The 23,501-nt window shown below is 37.1% G+C and overlaps 3 protein-coding genes across 6 annotated transcripts; 2 read left to right on the forward strand and 1 right to left on the reverse strand.

Moving 5' to 3' along the window:
- The first annotated feature begins 544 nt into the window (after positions 1 to 544).
- On the forward strand, positions 545 to 8,086 carry oclnb (occludin b). 2 transcript variants are annotated; one of them, XM_081366714.1, is made up of 9 exons: positions 545 to 674; positions 2,779 to 2,907; positions 3,065 to 3,710; positions 3,928 to 4,095; positions 4,981 to 5,087; positions 6,322 to 6,423; positions 6,574 to 6,745; positions 7,051 to 7,092; positions 7,254 to 8,086. In XM_081366714.1, the coding sequence occupies exons 2-9, from the start codon at positions 2,864 to 2,866 to the stop codon at positions 7,350 to 7,352; spliced, it is 1,380 nt and encodes a 459-aa protein (XP_081222840.1). In that variant the 5' UTR covers positions 545 to 674; positions 2,779 to 2,863; the 3' UTR covers positions 7,353 to 8,086. The 2 variants fall into 2 exon arrangements, with proteins under 2 accessions (XP_081222840.1, XP_081222841.1); XM_081366715.1 differs by having other exon boundaries at positions 6,325 to 6,423.
- A 115-nt stretch (positions 8,087 to 8,201) lies between these two features.
- On the forward strand, positions 8,202 to 13,561 carry gtf2h2 (general transcription factor IIH, polypeptide 2). Of its 3 annotated transcripts, none has more exons than XM_081366716.1 (15): positions 8,202 to 8,565; positions 8,735 to 8,812; positions 8,904 to 8,940; positions 9,038 to 9,124; positions 9,208 to 9,258; positions 9,340 to 9,394; positions 9,502 to 9,607; positions 10,563 to 10,653; positions 10,736 to 10,823; positions 10,919 to 11,026; positions 11,328 to 11,391; positions 12,041 to 12,144; positions 12,231 to 12,333; positions 12,408 to 12,447; positions 12,649 to 13,561. In XM_081366716.1, exons 1-15 carry the CDS (start codon positions 8,510 to 8,512, stop codon positions 12,757 to 12,759), a joined length of 1,179 nt encoding a protein of 392 aa, XP_081222842.1. In that variant the 5' UTR covers positions 8,202 to 8,509; the 3' UTR covers positions 12,760 to 13,561. The 3 variants fall into 3 exon arrangements, with proteins under 3 accessions (XP_081222842.1, XP_081222844.1, XP_081222843.1); XM_081366718.1 differs by having other exon boundaries at positions 8,237 to 8,565; positions 12,408 to 12,445; positions 12,742 to 13,212; XM_081366717.1 differs by lacking the exon at positions 12,408 to 12,447 and having other exon boundaries at positions 8,237 to 8,565; positions 12,742 to 12,939.
- erap1b (endoplasmic reticulum aminopeptidase 1b) lies at positions 13,456 to 22,625 on the reverse strand. Its single transcript, XM_081366709.1, is given in 20 exon segments — positions 13,456 to 14,850; positions 14,956 to 15,037; positions 15,120 to 15,260; positions 15,337 to 15,498; positions 15,603 to 15,787; positions 16,736 to 16,892; positions 17,019 to 17,202; positions 17,641 to 17,720; positions 18,340 to 18,497; positions 18,590 to 18,673; positions 18,923 to 19,054; positions 19,135 to 19,266; positions 19,410 to 19,523; positions 20,676 to 20,864; positions 20,867 to 20,911; positions 20,913 to 21,032; positions 21,169 to 21,303; positions 21,465 to 21,603; positions 21,693 to 22,207; positions 22,509 to 22,625. Coding segments are annotated over 19 exon segments (2,904 nt in total). The 5' UTR covers positions 22,187 to 22,207; positions 22,509 to 22,625; the 3' UTR covers positions 13,456 to 14,679.
- Positions 22,626 to 23,501: the final 876 nt, after the last annotated feature.

The following is a 23,501-nucleotide window of genomic DNA, read 5'->3' on the forward strand; positions in this document are numbered from 1 at the left end:
TGGTATAAAGTCTGGTATAAAGACATACTTATTACAAATATGTTTATATATATATATATATATATATATATATATATATATATAAAATTATAACAAAATTGAAAAAATTGTGGAAAATATTTTCTACATTTATATTACGTCACATTATTTGAACATTTGTTTTTTATTATATACCGTAAATGTTATTTTTAAAATCTATTTTAATGTAAGTCATTTATTTTATCTATGTAGCCTATTTATTTGTAAACTTTATTACACAGTTTTTCTCTAAACTTTTCCACGGACCCTCTAGAACTTCCTTGTGGCCCCCTGGGGGTCCTCGGACCACAGTTTGAAAACCCATGTCCTAAAGCATTATAGACCGAAATGCCATCTTTATTGTCTAAAAACTACTAGTTATGTTAGACCTATTTTCTAACATAAAATAAAGCTACCCTGTATGTTGTTAAATTCAGTATGCAAATGAAACGGGCTCGTGTTGCATCTGTCACACATTAAGGGCGTGGCTACACCTGTTCTTTCAGTGATGTGTTGTTGTTAGAGAGACGGCAGGTCAATTAAACTCTCAGCGGGCGTTTCTTAAAGGAGGCTGAGCTTTTTCAGCTCCGAGAAATAAAGAGCGAGGAAGAGGTATAAACATATTTTCCAGCGTTGAGTGTTTCGAAAGGAAGGAGGTGAGTTTCCTCGATACGATTAATTTATGTACTCATATCTATTTTGTTTGTTAAGTAGCCCAAGTTGACTTGTAGGTTTGTTAAATGTGTTTTACTGATAAGCCTACGCACAATTATGTTGCACAGTACTAATTTTTAGAAATGAAAATAGTTGTTATTTGTGTTCTTTGGCAAACATGGTTTTCTCTTTTGACATTTTTTTTTATTATTTCATTATTTTATTTTATTTATATTTTTTGTGGTTATTGGGTTATTGGGTTACAAAACTCCAGGTGCCAGGTTCAGTTAGGCTATATTTAGGTATTTATTTCGAATCTGCATTTAATCAAACAGCAGTACTGACGATATAGGGAGTGCTTTAACAGAATTTGCTTAACTGAATATTTATTGTTCATTACATCTCAAACGTTATTATTCTCATATTACTTTGATACAAATTAAAGGATTTTAGAAAAATCTGCTACTAATCCCTACACTCAGTAAATTAATTCAAAATACAGTGAAAGTAAGGGTGTTGTCGCTCGCTATACACCCTGTCCTACACGATCAGGGTGTGAGTTTAATGTGATTTCACCAAGTACAACATGTGTCTGGATCAACATCTTTAATGATCCTGGAACAACATTCCAATTGACCAATCAGATTTGTGGGACAAGTTTACTGTAAATGTCAAGTTTAGGCTTACAACCAGGGTTAGGTGCTTCTACATCAGTAATTTCCCCTTGTTATGGGTAGGGTTAGGTTTAGGGATATTGTAAGGGCTAAAATTTAAACATTTTATAAATTAAAATAATCTCAATTAAGATCAACTGTATGTCTATAATTATAATTGTTCACTTTTAAAAATAATGTGTTAAAAACAACACAACACACCCTGTGTTAGTTCTTATCTCCATGTGCCATGAGGACAACACATTTTGTTACTTGCTCAACCCGTGTTATTTCTCTCAACACAGTTAAGATTCTTTTACACATTTGTGTCAGAGATGTGCTGTTTTTTGACCAATTTAACGAAAAGTACACTACAAAAAAACAAACGCGTTCAGTATATATATATATATATATATATATATATATATATATATATATATATATATATTAAAACCTATTATCTACATTGCAAAGTTGCAATATTATCAAGTTTAAAGTCATTTTAAACAAGTTTATACACTGGATTTACCAACAAAAAAAAAATATATATATTATTTAAAGAAATTATGTGAAGTGGTCTTATATCAACAGCTTTAACATTAATAATTTTGTATTTATTTGTTCTTTGGATTGAGTTGGTGAAGGTGAAAATATATCTGTAATAAGCTTCTCAGAAACACTGAAACTATTTCCTTTTCACAACTTGGAACTATGTGTAAAACTTCTCTTGAGACCTTTTTAATGGCCCATGCTTTCCTTCAAATCTTTCCTTTTGAGTTTTATCATCATGTGCCAGTAATGGGTCATAAAATTATGCTTTGGTATCTGACTTGTATGGATATAGAGTCTTGAATATGTTATGGTGATCAATGACTAGTATCAATTAGGGGTGTAACAATATATTGTTTCACAATATATCACAATACAAAAATGAATAGTGGCAATCTGTAATTCTGTATTGTGCATAGTTCAGCCAAAATGAAAATTACTGTGTGAGAAAAAACTCACGTTTAAAGAGTTTTAGTGTCAATACTACATTAAACTACTATATATAATGCAATGGGGGAATATTTGTGTGTTCTGATAATGCCAAATGTCTGATGTTACCAGTAAAAATAGGCCTACATTATTTTAAATATATCTAGTCAGTGAAAGTGCAAACATATGTCTAAAATAATTCTGTATTTTCAGCTTCAGAATCATGATTTTTTTAAGCCTATTTGTTTCCACCGCCATTGTAATACATAATTTAGCATTTTAATCAACATTACAGTTTTTGTTAACCTTTTACTGTATGTCTTGGAGTATCGCAATAATATTGTATTGTGAGTTCAGTATCAAGATATGCATCGAATCGTGACACGAGGGTATCGTTTCACCCCTAGTATCAGTTGTATTGACATGTATCTGTCATTAACACTTGGGTTAATTAATTTACCTTGCTTTCTTGCAGGGTCACCTCTGTGTCCAAGGAAAACTTCTGTTGGCTTCTATCTCACTTAGATCACCCAGTGAATTTTGTTCAGAAAGCTGATATCATGCCGAAAAAATCAAGTCGCCCTCCCCCATATGGCGGCAGACAGTAAGTCACATTTTAGAGAGTTTATAATCATACATTTTCAGTAGAGACAAGTTTTCTTCAATGACTCCTTACTGATGGTATTATGATATTTTTATTAAAAAACAATCAGATAATGTTCCCTTTTACTTATCCATGTTGTTTCGCTTTATCCTTTCAGTCACCACAGAACCTCCCGCCGCACCCATTCTTACCACCCTGATGAAATGCTTCACTTTTACCGCTGGACATCACCCCCAGGTGTGATGAAGATTTTGTGCATCATCATAATCATTATGTGTGTGGCTATGTTTGCCTGCGTGGCCTCCACACTTGCATGGGACTATGATGCAGACAGCATGGGGCTTGGTGGTCTTGGGATGGGTGGCTCTGCTGGAGGTTATGGTGGGGGTGTCGGAGGAATTGGAGGGGGGGTCGGAGGCTATGGTAGCAGTGGGGGTCTCGGAGGCTATGGAGGAGGTGCGTACATGGATCCTAAATCAGGCAAGGGCTTCATCATCGCAATTGCGGGAATCACCTTTATCACTGTGCTCATCATCTTCATCCTGGTGGTGTCGAGGCAGAGCACTGCACAGTCTCCCTCATTCTATCTGGCCTCCATCATCATTTGTGCCATCCTGGCTGTACTCATGCTCATCGCTAGCATCGTGTACCTGGTCGCTATTAATCCCACTTCTCAGACATCTGGATCCATGATGTATAGCCAGATATTGCAGCTGTGTGCACAATACCAGAACCAAAATCAGGCCTCTGGGATCTTCCTCAATCAATATTTATACCACTACTGTGTAGTGGAGCCTGAAGAGGTGAGCATGGGCAGTCTTCATAATCTAGTATTTGTTCAGTTCAAGTTGGTTATCATTATCAGACGCAACTTAATTCCTTTCTATTGTGCAAAAATGCAAGTTGAGAGTCAGCTTTTTTGGTTATGCAAATATAGAATATATCTGCCACATTGTCCTCTATATTGTGATCTAATTTTTGATGCTATTTAAAGTGTTGTTTCTTTCTCTTCTCTACAAGGCTATTGCCGTTGTTCTTGGATTTCTGGTGGTGGTTGGGTTGATCATCCTCCTTGTGTTTGCTGTGAAGACCCGAGGGCAGATGAGGAGATACGGCAGGGACCGCGTTCTGTGGTATGATGTGAAGACCATCACCGATGGCCTCACTTCTCAAGGCATTGGGGAATGGGTAAGAAAGTTTAATTTGTTCACCTGTTGTGTTCATTTTAGTTTGTGATTTTAATCTTTCAGTACAACGCATGGATTCATGAGGTCATGAAATGTAATACTTTTTGTAGTACTTGGGTTGTACTACTGCAATATATAGCCCAGAAAGCTTCTTGATGCTTGTTGTCTTGTTTTCAAGAGTTGCTATGTGGTGCCTATAATTGCTCCACCATTTTAGGAGAATTGTTGGTCTACACTAGAGCATTGCTATTTAAGACTTTTCCAAGAAGAGAAGTTTCAGAGGAAGACACAAAGAGTTTTTTTCATGTCTAGTTTCTGGGTGTGTCCTCTTATGCACTTTCACTTGATGGAAAGCATAAATATGATCCAAAATTTCATGATGAAATGCATGGAAAACTTAACGGTGACTTAAAAGTCTATGAATTGGTAGGTGGAAAAGACCATCTTCTAGAGTTGTTAGGTCACTCCATTGGCTTTGTTCTTACACAATTCACTGTGTGAGCAGTGGTAGTTTCGTCCTTTAGGTCATGATGGTATTTGTGGAAGTGGTGGAACCGGTTCTGCCTGCCTTTTAATGTTTGTCCAGACTGTTTACCATACAAAAAGGCTGACTGCATTGGGGAAACAGAGACGCTGAAGTAAAAGAGGCAGACAGCAAAACACTTAAATGAGTTACAGACTACCAAATGATGGGTGAAAATATTTTGAGATGGCAAATGTTGTCATGCTGGCTTTTATGCAAGAGTGGCGTATTATAAAAATGTAAAAACAGCTGAAGGGTGAACTGAATACTTCTTAAATATTAATCGTACTGTGTTTTTGCCTAAAGTAAAGTTTCTTTAAAAATGTCCAGATATGAACTCAGTCTTTCCTTGTTTTTCTTCAGGTTAATAATGTGTCTGGAGATCCAGAGGCTTTTGTCAATGACTCCAATGATCAAACCGGTGTTGCACAGCCAATGGTTTACAGCCAGAAACCAATTTACCTTCCAAGGTAGGTTCTCTCAGTGAAGAGCTGAAAATACATTACTTATCGTCTTTCTGTAGACTTTGCTCAATGGATTTTTTTTTGTGTCTGGATTGGGCTTGACCATTTTAGAATATGATTGGTTATATACTGTAGATTTTAATTATTAAAGGGGTGGTTGATTTATGATTTCACTTTTCTAACTTTATTTAGTGTGTAATGTTGCTGTTTGAGCATAAACAACATCTGCTAAGTTACAACGCTCAAAGTTCTAAGCAAAGGGAGATATTTGCTTTTAAATAAATAGTTTTTTAAGGACTACAACGGCTGGTAGGGACTACACAACATTCCTCCTGGGTTAGTGACATCACTAACCCTAAAATTTACATAAACCCCGCCTTCAGGAACATGCAACAAAGGGGGTGAGTCCATGAGAAGAGGAAGAGTTGTTGTAGTCTAGCACATTTGTGAGTCTGCTCAAGCTGTTGCGTCTGTCTTTTCACATGCAATGCAGTGTGTAACACAAATGCAATTACATGTCACTCTGTAGGCATCTTAGAACAGTTCCCACACGAGCGATTTTATTGATCATCATGACAGAATATGCTAATTGAAGATAGTTAACACCACATCAGCAACATAAATTCATCAACTAACCATTCAGAAATGTCCTGTTGCGTTCTACATGTTGTCACTTTAAGGGGACACACGAAACAGTGCGTTTTTACTGACCCTCAAAAAGGGACAAATTTAACATGCTGTAAAAATTCATCTGTGGGGTATTTTAAACTAAAACTTCACATACACACTACAGAGACTTATTTTGCATATTGTAAAAAGAGGCATTATACCACCCCTTTAATATTGGTCAATTGTTATAATGACAATATCATTATGCAAATGTATGCAATTTAATGATAGCAAAAAAAAATTACAGTCACATGTTGTAGGCAAATGACCATCTCTGTTAATAAGCAGAGCGAGCACAGACAATGATTGGCCTAGGTCAGTTTAGCCTGTCACTAGACTAGAAGCCACAGAGCAAAGGAATCCAGGAAATCTTGTCCCTCTATGAATGGGACCTGATGGGTTTTGTTTTTCATGAACATGAATAACCAGTTCCACCACTGTGAACTGACTGAAATTATAGAAAGCTTTTTTACTCTGTTGATTGCAATGAAAATTGTAACATCACACCCAAGTTATTAAAAAAAGTTCTATTGATATTATTATTTTTAATTAAACACATCTTTTTTTCCAGTAGTGGTTCTGACTTGACCAGCTCTTTGAGTGGACTGAAGGGCAAACCAAGACACTATGACACTGGAGAGTCTGGAGATGAGCTGGACACTGATCATGAAATGTGAGAGAATCTTTAAGTTATAGTTAGTAGTATTGGAGTGTGTACTTTTTTCTTTTTTTTTTTAAATACTCTGCATTTATGACTATGTAATCAGTATCAATCTTGTCCCATTTTCCCCTCTACCTCTATTCCATGCTGTCATGCTCTCAGTGAGTATCCTCCCATCATTAATGAGCAGGAGAGGCTTGAGTACAAGAGAGAGTTTGACCGAGATCACATGGAGTATAAGCGTCTTCAAGCCGAGCTTGATGATATTAATCAGGGCTTGGCAGATGCAGATCGAGAGCTGGACAGATTACAGGAAGGCAGCCCACAGTTCCTGGTATGTGATCTACAAAAGTGAAAACAGTTCTTCTAAAGTTTGGATCTCTTTCATTCTTCTGACTCTTAATATGCATATTTTGCTTGATTTGCTGAGTTCTGCCTGTCTGTCACAATAATTCAAATGCCTAAGGTTATGAGTGGCAAGTCTTATAGTATAATGTCACTTAATCTCTATTTTTCACAGTATCTCTTCCACCTTTAAAAACAGTAACAAAACTTAATTTGAAAATGATCTCTATCTATACGTAGTAGTAGTAGTAGTAGTAGCATTAATATTACTCCTGCTTTTATTCTCTAAAAAAGGATGCCATGGATCAATACAACAGGCTCAAAAGTTTGAAGAAGGTAAAATCTTCATAATCTTTCATAAAATTTCAGATTAGAATATTTATAGAATAATTGCATGATTTGTCACAGCTGTTAAAATAACTATTGTTTAAAATAGTTAATAATTATGATAGTGTATAGGTGTATATATAAATGCTGACCTGTTACCTTTCTCACAGTCTCAAGACTATCAGATGAAAAAGAAAAGGTGTAGACTGCTAAAGAGAAGACTCTCCCTCATCAAAAGAAGGGTCAGCGACTATGACCACAGACAATAAAAACCTGGCACTGGAAACTCAGCAAGGCACATTATGTCACATGATGTTTTTTTTATCTGGACTTTATCTATATTTCTGTATTAAAAATCTGTGTCATTGTATTATTATCCAGAAAATGTATGGCTGCTGTTTTATAAAGACAGGTTTTTGCCTTTGAGCCAAACTAAACTTGATAAAAAATATAGTGGTTTCTATGAAGTATTTTAATTTTTTTTTAAAGCTAGATGTTGTCTCTTAACCTTTGTCTTTTTGCTGTAGTAATTTTAGTCAAGCCAAGGTAAATGTAACTTAAATATGAGCAAGACTGTGACCACTTTTTGTTGTAGTTTTAGGGATCTCCAAGCAAAGACATTCTAATACAAGTTGTTTGTTATAATTTTGATAGTTTTGTTTTAACTTGTTGATTTATCTGTCACCAGAATATATTCCCTGTTGTTGTTGTTGAAGTACACACCTCGAGAACGGGTGTGAATTAAATTACAATTATATAATTAGCCTCTTTCATACTATTTTATATATATATATATATATGTATATATATATATATATATATATATATATATATATATATATATATATATATATATAATAGTATGAAAGAGGCTAATTATATATATATAATAAAAAATTCATTGTTGAGCAATTTTATTGTGGCAGGCAATGATGTTGAATGCAGCCTATAGTACTTTTTTTGTTGTTGTATTTGTGTTCAGAAAGTAAAGCTATTCAATTTCAAAATGTCTTTTGTATTCATTTCAGCTTATAAAATTAATTAAAGGGTACAACTAAAAGCTAATAATAACAATTAAACCTACGTTTTATGGATCTATGTGGAACACGTAGGATCTCCCACAACTCGGAACTAGTGTTTGCATTTTGTACCGGGGGACATAACAAATCGACGTACAAGGGTTGCACGAAAGTAATATCAGAGAATGTCTAGCTCTGGTAATATCGTGAACTGTTGTTTGTATAGTTCACTGAGCAAGCTTCATATTATGTCGTTAATACAAAAATCCAGTTTTTAGACATTTTGCTCTATTTGATGTTACAAGGTACATTTCGAAAATCTATACAACGTAAGAGAGAGTTTCAGAAGAATAGTTCTGACAACATTCCCCCCAAAGAAAGCTGACAGTCTGTAAAAATTCTACATCATGGATGAAGAACCAGAGAGAACAAAACGCTGGGAAGGAGGATACGAACGGACATGGTGAGAGAAAAATATTGATTTAAAAAATACAACGTTTACCTCAAATAGCCAATCAAATATAATTTCTGAAGAAACTGATATTTTCAGTGAAACTATGGCAGTGTTATTTATTAAAGTGCATGAGAGAGCACACATTCTGTAATGACCAGTTGACACGTGTCTCTGTCAGGGAGGTGCTGAAGGAGGATGAGTCTGGATCTCTCAAAGCTACTGTGGAGGACATTCTTTTCCAGGCAAAGAGGAAAAGGTTCAGCACTCAAATGCAGAATATAAACATCAGTTTGAGCTTATTGTATCTTGGTTTGATACTCACTTACAGTCTGTCTATCACATTGCAGAGTGTTTGAGAGTCATGGACAAGTTCGTCTTGGGATGGTAAGTTGCAATTGACTGTCAGTTATCGCACTATTTTATCTATTTATTTATCTTTGTTTACTGATCATAAAACCACATTAAATTCCTCCAAACCCAGATGCGGCACCTTTTTGTGATCATTGACTCATCTAGATCAATGGAAGATCAAGACCTTAAGCCCAACAGGCTGACCTCCACCCTGAAGGTTAGTAGCACTGCATCTATAGTGAAGTATGGAAGGCTAACATTATATGAAATCTGTCAAAATTGCTATTTTACATTCTTCAGCTGATGGAGTATTTTGTGGAGGAATACTTTGACCAGAATCCAATCAGTCAGGTAATGCACTTGACTCTGTGTATCTGTCTGTGAGTTTTCACAGAGTGTGCAGCTTCTGTTAACTGTACCGTATCATCACAGATAGGGATCATTGCCACCAAGAACAAGAGGGCGGAGAAGCTCACTGATCTTGCAGGTTGATACATTAGTGTTATGTTTGCATGTTTTTTGAGAAGTGTTCTTTATCATCATCATCATCATCATCATCATCATCATCAGTTCACATTATTTGACTCTTACTAGGGAACCCTAAGAAGCATATAGCAGCTCTGAAGAAAGCTGTGGACTCCACATGTGTCGGGGAACCGTCCCTCTACAACTCTCTCAACGTGGCTATGCAGACTCTGAAGTAAGGCACATGTCAGCAGAGAGGTTAGAGGGGCGTGCAGTGCACTCAGTAGTTATGTTTCCATCCAAAGTTGCAAATTTAAAGGTACATTATGTAACTTTTGGCACTTGATAAACAACCACTCACTTTTTAGCAGTTGATAAACAAAACATGCATCTTGCGGACGAACATTGTAGTCGAAGCAACTTCTATTTATGGATATGATGAGTCACGCAGGTACTGAGCTACTGTGCAGCGGTTGTCGTCCCACCTTGTCTAAAACAGTCAGAAGAATATAAACACTTATTAAAGGTAGTCATTCAGGATAAGACTAAAACACGGTTTGGAAGATGGAATCATGATGTACTCGCTCATTATATACATTGTGTACCTGTAACTTATGCACAAAATTGGAAAATCGCATCGTGAATAAAGCACTGTTTCCATCCTGTGTTCAAGAAGACAAAATCGTAAATTAGTGCAAAATATTTGTATATTTTTTCATACATCATAAATGACTTGTGCCTCAAATCAGACGAAACGCAATACATTTTGTCATGTTATCTTGTATTCGGATGTCTGGTGTTTGGGAACACAATCGTTACACCCAACCATTTTGATGATAGACTATGATCATCCACTGTTGAGGCAAAGACACGCATCGAAGGATTTATTCCGTAATTGTGTTTCCATCATAGTTTATACTCATGTCTTCCTATCGAATAAGAAAAAGATTCACCTCAATTGAGCGCATACGTTTTTATGATTATTTTTTCAATGTATTTATGCGCATCCTGGCGTTTCCATATACCTGTGTTTTTGCAATATACCTTATGTGTTGTTTACAATTTAGTTGTAGTACTGGATTTGTACCAACAGCTGTATGCTTGAAAGTTGTACAAACATATACACACTGTCTTGATCATCTACATGTCCCTTTACCACAGTAATATCTCATATCTCTATTTTCATGCAGACACATGCCTGCTCATACAAGCAAAGAGATCCTGGTTATTTTCAGCAGTCTCACTACCTGTGACCCAGCCAACATCTATGAGCTTATCAAAGTGAGTTTGAATGAATTGAATGGCTGCTTACTGACTGTAATGGTTTGTAAGATTTGTTGAATGTGTTTTAATACATCAACAGACTCTGAATGGTTTGAAGATCAGAGTGTCTGTGATCGGCCTGTCAGCAGAGGTTCGAGTGTGTACTATTCTCACAAGAGAAACTGGAGGTTGGTAGTCTTTCTTTTATATACAGTTACAGGTTTCATTTGTCTAGGTTTTTTTAAATAAAAAATATATGTATGTATTCTGCTTTGCCCAACAGGAACATACAATGTGATATTGGATGAGAGTCATTTTAAAGAGCTTCTGATGCAGCATGTGAAGCCTCCTCCTGCCAGCTGCTCCTCTGAGTGCTCCCTCATTCGCATGGGTAATCACTGTCATTTTCACCATATTTAAACCATTTAAAAATGCTGAAACGTCTTACACGGAGTTGAAATTAAAAGTATTATTGCTGGTAGCTGAAAGTGTAATCAAATTAGCCTAAGTACTTAATAAATGTGTAGAATTTTGTGAATGTTCTGCTGAAATTTGTCGTCTTATTTTGTTTATATTAGTCTTCACTGCACATTAATGTAAAGCTTTTCTATGAAATAATGTATCAGCGTAAGCTACAATATATAATTTGTATTCTTCTACAATATCTTTAATGCGCATAATAATTTGCTTAGGTTTCCCCCAGCATGTCATAGCCTCCATGTCTGATCAGGATGCCAAACCCTCGTTCAGCATGTCGTGAGTAAAGATTAATCATGTTACATTTATATTTATTTATCATTTTAAATCTGTTTTTAATATGTTACATTTGTTTTACCATAGTGTTATAGTACTGTTTAAAAGTTTGGGGTCTGTAAGATTTTTTATGTTTTTGAAAGAAGTCTCTTATGTTCACCAAATCTGCATGTATTTGATCAAAAATACAGCGAGCGCAAAGGCCTGGTTCCACAGACAGGGCTTAGATTAGGCCTTAGTTCAAATAGGGCATTTACGTAGCTTTTATAAACGTGCCTTAGAAAAAAAACATCACTGGTGTGAATCTTGAGACAAAACAATGGCACTTACATATTTTAAGATATTTCAGTACAAGTTGCTTTCAGTTAAAACCGTTCAAACATGCTTTTTAGTCTGGGACTAGGCTTAAGCCTGGTCTGTGAAACCAGGGGGAAATTTTACAATTCAAACAACTTCTATTTTAATACATTTTAAAATATAATTTATTCCTGTGATGACAAAGCTGAATTTTCAGTAGCTATTACTTAAGTCTTCATTGTCACATGTTCCTTCAGAAATCATTCTAATATGCTGATTTGGTGTATAATATTTCAGATATATGTATAATTTTTTTATTTTATTTTTAAATCTAATTTATTTTGTAATATTTTAGGCACCTAGACAGCACTGGTGAGCCAGTACTCAGTCTCGGCGGCTACTACTGCCCACAGTGCAGAGCTAAATACACTGAGCTGCCAGTGGAGTGTAAAGTGTGTGGTGGGTCTCAGCATGTCCCTGTTCTTCAGTCATCTTTAGAGAACATCAATGTGTTCAGTTCTCAGTCTGTCTTCTCTCTGGTGCAGGTCTGACTTTAGTTTCCGCTCCACACTTGGCTCGTTCCTTCCACCACCTCTTCCCCCTGGAGGCCTTCCAGGAGACCTCACTGGAGGAGTATGAGGGAGAGAGGTGAGCTCTGCACTCACTGTGATCGGTCTGTCTCGTTTCAGCCCATTTCATAGCGGTAATCTATGTCTTTTCAGGTTCTGTGAAGCTTGCCAAGGAGAGTTGAAGGACAAAAGTGTAGGTTTTTCCATTTCAAATATTTTATATGTGAACATTAAGGCCTGGTTCCACAGACAGGGTTTAGATTAAGCCAGGATTAGGCCTTAGTTCACTTAAACTCGCCTTAGAAAACTCGCCTTTCAGTTAAAACATCTTAAACATGCATTTTGGTCTGGGATTAAAATAACATTCCTCCTGATTGGTTTCTCCTCCCTGCAGGTGTTTACTTGTCTAGCATGTAAAAAAGTGTTCTGTGTGGAGTGTGATTTCTTCATACATGACACGCTGCACTCCTGTCCCGGCTGCATGCAGACTGACGGGACGTCCTGATGCAAGATGGCCTGACTACAAGACGTCTCTGTGAACTTAAGTACAAATAGAAACTGAGAGATGAAGGAAGCCATCAGCCACAGAATTAGACTCTCACTGATTGTCAGTTTTGAGGGTTACGGTAATGAAAGCCAACAATCGTCAGTTCTTTGGCATCATGTTACTTTGGTTTTCTGTTTACATGCATCAAGCTGTAACCGTATGTAGGGGCGCCCCCTATGGGGAAAAGAGTCTCACTGGACCAAATGAAACTACAGAGAAAAACATTTTTGTGCTGTTTTCCAGTGTCCTATTTTGTATTTGTAATAGACTTAACATGACAGCTGTTTCTGTATTTTGTACCTTATATGCCATGTTAATGTACTTGCCTGTGCTCATTAATTTATGAGCAAACCTGTACATGACCAGTTTAGACTATCTGTTTAAACTAATTAAAACTTTTCAACGATTTACAGTTTTTTTTATTCGCTTTGGTACTATTTTTACAAGGTGTACTTTTTCAAAACTCTTCGTACAAAACTCTAAACGGATCACACTTGTAACACAGCTAGTCTTTCTTTCAAAACCTGATCCCTTGCTTTCATTACAGTTATACACATTTTCAGTTCACATAATCATTGTTTTAAAACACATGCTTATTCTAATATGTAATGCGAACCTTTGGTCTAATCACTGAAACACAACAGTATGATCTTTCAATTTAGTACTTTTAACAATCAGTTATTTTAATAGGAAACAATGCAATATACATGTTTCTCAACAAATCATCATTGTTGAAGAAATAATTAAAGTAACACAGGCTTCAGATGCCACATTAGAAAATACATTTACATTACTTAACTTGCATAACTTAAATACATGGTTTTAATTGTATCTATTCCGTTTGTTAAAAGGTGTGATGAAGTATGACACGGCCATGAGGTTTTGTGCTAGAACAGAGCATGCTGCCAATACAGCAAATGTTCTCACTGTGCCATATGACTGAATCCTGTTGTTGACTAGTTGACCTTTGTAAGAGTGAGTTACAGTAATGCAACAGTCTCTTCCATGGTAATCTGTTTACAGTATTACATGGCATACTGTAACGTAAATTCTGTATTTGATGCCATCTGTCTCCATTCGGATGCATCTGATCAATCTGATGTTACATAGTCATTGACTGTTTCCTCTCCCTTGTACTCTATCCTGCTCTATGTTCACAAATTGCAAATCTGTCACACACACACACACACACACACACACACACACAGAACATCATAGTTATCTAAGATAAATCGCTTATAATGTAAAAATAATTCATTGCATTTGGTTATCTCTATTGAAAATTGCAAGTAGAAAGTATCTAGAGTTCTATAAATGTACCAAGAGATTCATTGATTAACCATTAAGATCAGAAACACTTATTTTGTGTTGTGAAAAGAATACTTCGTGATTTTTTGTATTGTACTAACATAATTGAAAACATGCTGAAATGCTTATGATCTATTGTGATATTAGTACGAATAGTTTTGAAAATGTAACGTGAAAATTGCACAAAAGCAATTTAAAAAACTAAAACAGCACAGACTTGCATGGCTTATTTTTGCAAACTGTATGAATGATTGCTGGTATATACATTTGAAGTGTTGGAGCATAAAGTTATGCTTTCAAGAATTAAAACAGGTCATTGCAAGGACAAAACTGTATTAATGGCAAAATAAAAGATATAACAAAGGTAATCCAATCCAATATGCTTTTAGTTTCAATACTACAGGTTGGGGACTGACGAAAATCTTAAATTCTACCTTTTTAAGAAATGGTACAGCTATTCAAAAATATTTACCCTGTATTCAGAAAATTCAGAATCACACACTTTAGCACACCAAAGTTCTTATCAAATAATTTTTTTTTTACACCTCAGACATTTACAGTAAAAGTGCTTCACAGCTCTGTATTCTTGTGCTGGTCTGCTGATCTGTGCAGCCAGGCCTTCAGTAGTGGGAGGTTCTTGTCCATCCAGCGAATGTTCTCTTCTATGTTCTCCAGAGCCTGCTGAATACATCTCAGTTCTGCTCCAGTTTCAGCCTGCAATGAACTGAAGAAACTACGAACCTGACGGAGTAGAGAAACACGCTCTATGTCATACAATAGTTTTCTGATCACAAACTGATGAAAGCTCCTAATTACTTGTTGGGTTCAATAAAGAGTAATACCTACCTCAGCTAGCATTTCTCTGGTGGAATACTGGTTGGTCACTCCTACTACCATGTGTGCTATGGAGTGTGAGCCGAGATCAAACCTATAAACAAATATTTGAATTCATGAAAGGGCTATATACCAATATTATATAGTGGACTGTTTACCACTAGTGTGTGCCTCACTTCTTAATCAGGGAGTCCCAGTTGGCTTGTAAAAAGTCCCATGCGTGTTTATAGGCCTTAGGATTTTTACTGACTGAGGTTACAACATACGGCAGATCCTGAGTCTTCATCACCTCTCCCATCAGACTCTGCTCCATCATCCTGACAGAAAGAAAAAGATGACATTAGTGATTTGTACTTATTTTCTTAAGCCGATGTGTTTATATAAATGCCTTACCATTTTAACTTGTGATCGAGAGGGCTGGTCGTGAGGGCCATCTTGATCCTGCTCTTGATCGAGACGTACATGGACTCCTTGTACTTCTCAAACAGGAACTCCCAGCCATCCTCAGTCCGGGCGCCAACAGAAAACACAGCCATAGTAACGTCATTGGGAAGACTAGAGGACGGACAAAAAAATCAAATGTCCAAAGTTTTCTTGATCTTCTTAATGGTAAGAGTGTAAAGTGTTTCAGAAGGGGAAAGACAAAGATGGCCTCTGACCTCATGTTCCCATCTGAGGCCCTCCACTTGTTGAAGAGCTGGGTGGCGGTGCTGACACAGGGAGGATGACCCCGAACACAGCCGAACAGGAGGAGGTAGCTCCGCATCATCCTCTGAGACACAGAGCCGTCATCAGTCCACGACTGCTGGTCTATGAGCTTCCTGAACAGCTGCAGTATGTAGCCCTGGACCACAGAGACAGAACAACATCTGTTACACGTGCACATGTACAGCATGGGGAGATCATTTTTATTACTCATTTCATACGCAATGGTAATTTAAAGTGCTTTACTTAAGCATGATAAATAGAGAGTTAACAAAAACAAACAAAAATAAGTATATTATAGTGATTCATGATTACTGGATTTTTAAAAATCACATTATCAGATTGGTACTTACAAAGAGCAATTTCTAGCCAAATTTCATAGCTAAGCATAACTAAAAAAAAATTTTACTACAGAAATTTCACATTTTATAAACTTTTTTGAACTTCAATCTCAATGCTGAAAAATGACAATTTTTCCAGATTTTTCATGAACCTTTCAGTTTCCACAAAAATATTAAGCAGCACAACCGTTTTCAACGTTGATCACAATAAGAAATGTTTCTTCAGCACCATAACAGCATATCTGAATGATTTCTGGAGGATCATGTGACACTGAAGACTGGAGTAATGATGCTGAAAATTCAGCTTTGTCTTTTTGATCAAAGAAATGTAGATTTGGTGAGCATAACAGATTATTTCAAAAACATTTAAAAAATCTTTCCGACCTCTAAACTTTCCATTTGACAGCACTGAGATTGTACTAAATGACATCCTGTTAAAAGGATAGTTCACCCAAAAAAAAGAAGATAATTTTAAAGAATGTTGACTCCCATTGACTTCCATAGTATCTTTGTGTTCAACAGAAGAAAGAAACTCACACAGGTTTGGAACAACCTGAGGGTGAGTAAATGATGACAGAATTTCATTTTTGGGTGAACTATCCCTTTAATTACATGAATCATGAAATGACAAACGAATTATAACTGATTCTCAGAATTGCTGAGGGTTAGAAGCTGATTTCGAGCCTGAATCATAAAAGAATGAATCCACAAGCCAGAAGATCAAATATAAATGACGGCTCACTGACCTTCATCTGGTTTTCCAGCTCCACCATGTCTCTTTTCTCCATCAGTTTGTACAGAGGCACAAGCTCACTGAAGCCCTGTGTCACTGGCATAATCTCCGTTTCTTTGCTTAGATACAGGGTCAGGTCTAAAGCCTTATCCAGAGGAAGCTGACCAACACTGTCCAAAACACCAGGTGTTTAAATCAACCAGGGCATGATAAATTGCCAACACTTTTATTGTACAGTACTTTTGATCACTTGTTTGACTCTTGATATGGATATGATATAGAAGAGGAGGACTGACCTGACCAGCTGGAAGGCGTTGTTGATGAGGCTGGCCCGGTCGTTGCTGCTGAGCGCTGTGTGATTGTGTTTGAGCAGCCTGATGAGGTCATCCCAGCCAGAGCCCTCATAGTGCACAATGTAATATCCACTCATGTCCACATTAAACTTGATCCAGTCCACCTCCTCCGGCAGATACAGCACGTCTATGACGACATATACAACAATCTGTCAGAATTCAGCGCTATACTCGTAAAAAGAAAGGTTCCAAAAGGGGTTTTCTCACAGTGATCCCATTCAAGAACCATTCTGGATTCCCCAAAGAACCTTTCAGGGAAGAACCATTTTTTTTCTTGGTATGAAAAACTTTTTTAACCACTATAAAGAACCTTTTGTGCAAAGGAAAGGTTACATGGATGTTTTAGGTTCTTCATTGAACCATAGATGCCAATAAATAACCTTTATTTTTAAGAGTGTACAGTGTTTTACCTGTCGCACATATACTTCAGTGCTTGTGTTGTTTAGAGACGTGAAGACATTTCATAAACTTCAAAAATAGTGTAATTAAATTATTATGAAACAATATATTATATAACATTACTAAAATTAATAATATTGTCAAATAATGGTTTTCCAACAAATACCTGTTTTGTTCTTAAGCAGGAAGCGGTGCACTGTCGTTGAGCCACTGGTAATGTAAGTCAATGGAACGTGCCACAGGAAGCTGTAACAACAAAATATCATGAACTAAAGATTAAGCCAAACTAAAGTGTAAAAAAAAAAAACTGAAAAGAAAATGAAGAGTCCTAAAAATAATTCAACTTCCTGTGAACAAGCATGGAAGTTTTCATTTTGAATGAGAGTTCATGATTTGTGGTAAACATGAGTGACAGTGACAGCTGAGAAAAATGTAACTATGCAAATTAGTACAGATCCAGTGTGTCTCCTGTGAGATACCTTTGTCGAATAACCTTCCTAAAGGACACATTTGTGTTACTGTGAGTAATTCCACTTTGTAAATGATTTATCTCTGGCCACATTCAGGGATATCATTTTAAAAAATGATGTGTGAATAACCGTGTCAAAAATAGTCAACATTCTGAGTGACTTGGGATTCATGCATTGATAATCATTCATCTTGTTCATGATATGATGTATTATTCACTGCTGTTTTTTCAGCAAGAAAACTGCTCGCTTGTCAGAAGAGAATGACATCTTATTTTGACTTGCAATACATCTCAATTGTGATCACATTTTCAAAAATATAAACCCTAAATAAATCCTAAAAATATCACTGTCAGTTTAAACAGGAAGAGAAAACAATGTAGATACTTGATAATAACCTGGATTTTTGTGAGGGGTCGTCACTCTTGAGGTAACGCTCTTGACTTAGTCTGACTTCGCGACCTTTGACCTCCACTGTAATGAGTGGGAAGCCCTCCTGCAATGTCCATGTCTCCATCATAGCCTTAACATCCAGCTCATCCTCAGAGTGCCATTTCTAAGAGATACAATATCACAGAAATACATCACAACACCAGTTAAAAACAGTGTATAAAGTGTTTAGATTACTGATGTGACCAATCAACTCACAGAAGCTCCAGGCTGTGAGACTGAGCGCCGGCAAGACTCTTCACCCTTCAGTCTGCCCTCGTCCAGACCATCAGAGTCACAAACCTATAACAGAGACATTGAAACACTCACAATACATCCTAAGACACTCTGAAGGTGTTCTCGAACTCTATGTGAAATCTCAGTGGAGAAATCATTTGCCCTTACATAAAATTCCCGTTTGCATGTATTATCTTTGAAATGACTGCGTTTCGCATGCGAAAAACAGTAAATGTGACCGCATCCAATGAATTAGCTCACACTGTTTACTGCAGAGTTGTATGCATTTGCATTACGCGTGCAACTTTTACTCACATTGGTCAGACTTTCCCACAAGTTAGTATTGACTGTGTTCTGGTAACTGTAGCTTTTCAGGTATCTCACGATCCCCAGTTTAAAGTCCTCTGGGGTCAGAAACTCTCTCAGCATGTTCAGAATACAAGCCCCCTGAAATGACATTCACAACTGTAGCATGCTTTTAAAAGAACAAGAAAGAAAAAAAAGTTTTCACTGGTTTTATAATGCACCTTGTCATAGGAAACATCATCAAACATTTCCTGTATCTGAGAAGGGTTCTCCACCGGCGTGGACACAGGGTGAGAGGAGCTTAAGGAGTCTACCTCCATAGCCTCAAAACACTTCCCCAGGAAATAATCCTCCTGTTGCACAAACATTTGAGCACAAATCTTCATCAAACTCTTGCTGAGTGCTTTTAATATGGTCATTATGGAAATAAAAAGCCAAGAGCTCAAATGAAAAAGATAGACCTTCAGCAAGGGCCAACAATTTTACAAAAACTTACAACTTGCAGTTCAGGATTGGTGATGTTAACAGACACAAACTCCATGAACTTGGCAAATCCTTCGTTCAGCCACAGATCATTCCACCACTGCATGGTCACCAGGTTACCAAACCACTGACAAGAACAGACACAGAATGAGCCATTCACTGATTAACCACAGCAACAGGTCACTCACTAGAATTAAAGAGCTCGGGTGTTTAAAGGGCCAGACGATAAAACTGAACCACGTGCTTGGAATAAATAGAATGATATCATCCGTTGGTGTGAATGCAAATATAGTTATCATTATAGTTATCGTTCTTGGTGTGAAAAGGCCTTAAAGGGATAGTTCACTTTGAAATTAAATTTTGGTATGTTTTAGCTTAAGGGCATCCAAGATGTAGGTGTCTTTTTTTCCGCAGTAGTTTCAATTTTGATATTTTTAGGTCAAACCGTTTTTGTCTGTCAGTCGTATAATGCAGGTCTATGGTCACTGTCTCAAAGAGCATGCACAGAGTCCAAATTAAAACAATTCCCCATCGTCCAAATTAAACAATTCCCCATCGTAAGTACACATTGATGGCCTAAGACACGAAACGAGCGGTTTGTGTGAGAAAACGAACAGTATTTATATAGTTTTTAGCTCTTATACACAGCCACGTCCAAGTGATCTGAGGGTGCGCGCCTACATCTGTTTATATAAATGCCTTACCATTATACATCTGTTAGTGTATAGATATATACACTAGATGTCGCCTTAAAGACATTCGTTCCAATGAACTGCTGTAGACAAGGCGACATCTAGTGTATATATCTATGCACCAGTCTGCGCACACGTCACACACCAAGATGCGCGCGCGCCCTCAGATCACTTGGACGTGGCTGTGTATAAGAGCTAAAAACTATATAAATACTGTTCGTTTTCTCACACAAACCGCTCGTTTCGTGTCTTAGGCCATCAATGTGTACTTACGATGGGGAATTGTTTAATTTGGACGATGGGGAATTGTTTTAATTTGGACTCTGTGCATGCTCTTTGAGACAGTGACCATAGACCTGCATTATATGACTGACAGACAAAAACGGTTTGACCTAAAAATATCAAAATTGAAACTACTGCGGAAAAAAAGACACCTACATCTTGGATGCCCTTGAGGTAAGCTAAAACATACCAAAATTTAATTTCAAAGTGAACTATCCCTTTAATACCCCCATTACACACACACACACACACACACACACACACACACACACATACAAAACAGTTAATTCATGTCATAAGTCCACCTGATGGGCCAGTTCGTGAGCGATAATCATTGTGATGCCCAGTTTGTCAGAAGCAGAAGACTTGTGGGGGTCGAAAAGAAGGGCTGATTCCCGATAGGTGGTCAGACCCCAATTCTCCATCGCTCCAGACTGGAAGTCTGGGATTGCAGCAAGATCTACGAAGTAGATTATATAAATGCTGAAACTAGAAATCTGTCATTTGAATGCCAAGCAGTAGACAAGAATGTGCAGCTAACCCTGTTTGGGTAGAGGGTAAGGAATGTCAAAGTAGTCATCATAGAAGTCAAGCAGCTTCACTGCAGCGTCTAGAGCAAACTCTGCCTGGTCGATCTTCTCTGGCACAGCATACACCGAAATCTGAATTCACATCAAATAAATGTTATTAGCAGGATTGCAAAAAGTGATAAAATGATGAAGGTGGGATCTTACAGTACATCAGGGCTTTGTCATTAACTCAGTGGTCATAATGATCTGAGACGGATTATCTTCTAACCTGGACTCCATGCTGGCTGGTCTTGCTGATAGAGAGAAAGTCGGAGACAATGAAGGCCACCAGGTATGTGCTCATCTTTACACTCACATCAAACTGGTCCTCAAACAGGCCGCCTGGCAGCTCTAATGTTCTCAGCTGGAGTAAAGAAAAAAGAAAGAAAGAAGAGTATGCTTAACAGAAGAATCAGAGTCTTCCCCTGGCAGATTAATAGTTCATGTCGCAGTATGATTTATTCAAGCTTTATAGACGGAATATAGAGGGATTGATCAATAGAGGTTCTATAGACATTACGGCACCTTAGGCATGTTTGAGAGGGCAATGTGCTTTGCTTCTCTGCGAATCCGCACGGTAAAGTTTGCTTTGAAGGCAGGTTCATCAAAACAGGGAAAGGCTGCACGGGCACTAGTCGGCTCGAACTGTGTGGAAGCCACAACCCTGAGAATGTGAATGACACAATAACAGATTATTATTTAAAAAGAAATAAACAAATAAAACGGTTGAGGAGTTTACATAAGATTTCTCACCTGACGTCTCCCTTGATGGTGCGGTATGTGCTTTTGTAAAATCCATGAAAGCTCTCAGAAAGGTTAGCGGCAAACTCCAGTTCAATTGAATATACATGGCCTCTCTTCAGCAGAGCATTATCAGATATAAGTGCAATCTGCTGGAAGTATGGGTACTCTAGCACCTTTAAGGGCTGTTGCTGACTCATATCTGAACTTAGCAACCTTGCATTGAAGATATGAAGATCCTTGCTGTGCAGTATTATAGATTTGGTGTCTTGATGCACCTCAGTTTGGATCTGTACCAATCCAGTGAAGTCTGAACTTGTGAGGTTGGGGTGGATAAGGAGATGGTAATGAAGGGGGGATACTGTGTCTGGAAGTCTCATTTTGTTCCATGGGAATGGTTCTCCATTGCTTGATGTGGGGAATATAGTGGGCTCTTGAGTGACTGCAGCCCAAAGGTGAACGATGGGTAGGGCTATGAGATTCACAAGCAGAGCAAAGCGACTCATGTCGAGTACTACTTGGAAGTTCTGTAAAAGGTAAACATGTATTATAAAGACAATGATCATACAAAACAAGCCAATGAGCTCAACAAAAAGTTCTGTTTTCTGTTTAAAACTTTGGTACTTTTACTCGGTGCTTAATAAGGGTGTTTACTGTAAATTCACATGTGCAGATACGCTCATAAAATCATTTACAAAAAAACATTATGTTGTACTTTTTAGTATGATAAGATCAATTCGGTTTCATATGTGTAAAGGGTCATGAAACACTAATATACATTTTCTGAAATGTTAACAGAAGTATAGGCTATTTGTATTGCAAATGCACCTGTTCATTTTGATTGTAGAAGAAGATTTGGAACTTTTTTTATTTTTTTATTTTCATTAAACAATATGTCATGTACAAACAACATGGCAACAAAAATATATAATTACACTATGGCAGTAGAATCAGGTGAGAACATTTGGAACTTATAAGCGCAATTTCGTCTTCCGGGTTTAAAAATTTCATGTCCTGCAGTCAAGCCGTAAATATTTCCAGTTCGTAATGCTCTAAAATCATCATCTTTTTCAACTAGCTGCGCGTGTCCGAAAGAGACGGTTCTCGCTTTTTTTTCGAACCAATTCAACCGATTTAATAAAAAGATCCGACTCAAAAGAACGGACACGGCGAATGCAATGTTATTATATTCGGTGATGGGCTTAATTTGCACAACACCTTGTGTGTAAACTGAAACGGCATTGCGCGTGCAAGTTCAACACTCATAACCCAACGTCATAACATAAGCACGGTATTGTCACGTGCAAGAGATACAGTTCAAGTATATCTTTATATCACAGAATACTTACGATTACTTTTCAGGTAAAATCCTCGATCTATTAAAAAAAAAAGAATCCAGTTATGGTTTAGCTGATCACATCGAATCAATGAATGTGAAAGTGAAAATACAATTCTTCAACATTTGCATCATGGGAAGCAGTTTTTATTTTAATTAAATAAGCTGCACTAACAGAGTAACAGTAGGATTAAAAAGGTAAAATTAAGGTAACCAAAAAAAAAATTAAAAATAAAAAACATACAGCGAGTACCTTATTTTAAGTTGCATACAAAGTGGTAACCATACGGACGCATGTTGCCAGATCCTCTGTCTCAATCCCCCAGTCTGTGGAACTGAACCTCCAACAGATGATGATAAATACTCAGATTTTGTTTGAAACAAACAAACCAAAGTATTTTATGGAGAGGAAAAAAAATCATGTTTGTAGTTGTCATTCTGTCTAATGATGGATGTGGATAGTCCTTATACATTTAGAACACATT

Source organism: Scardinius erythrophthalmus (genome assembly GCF_964197995.2).
Source record: "Scardinius erythrophthalmus genome assembly, chromosome: 5".
In the NCBI taxonomy this organism is placed as follows: Eukaryota; Metazoa; Chordata; class Actinopteri; order Cypriniformes; family Leuciscidae; genus Scardinius; species Scardinius erythrophthalmus.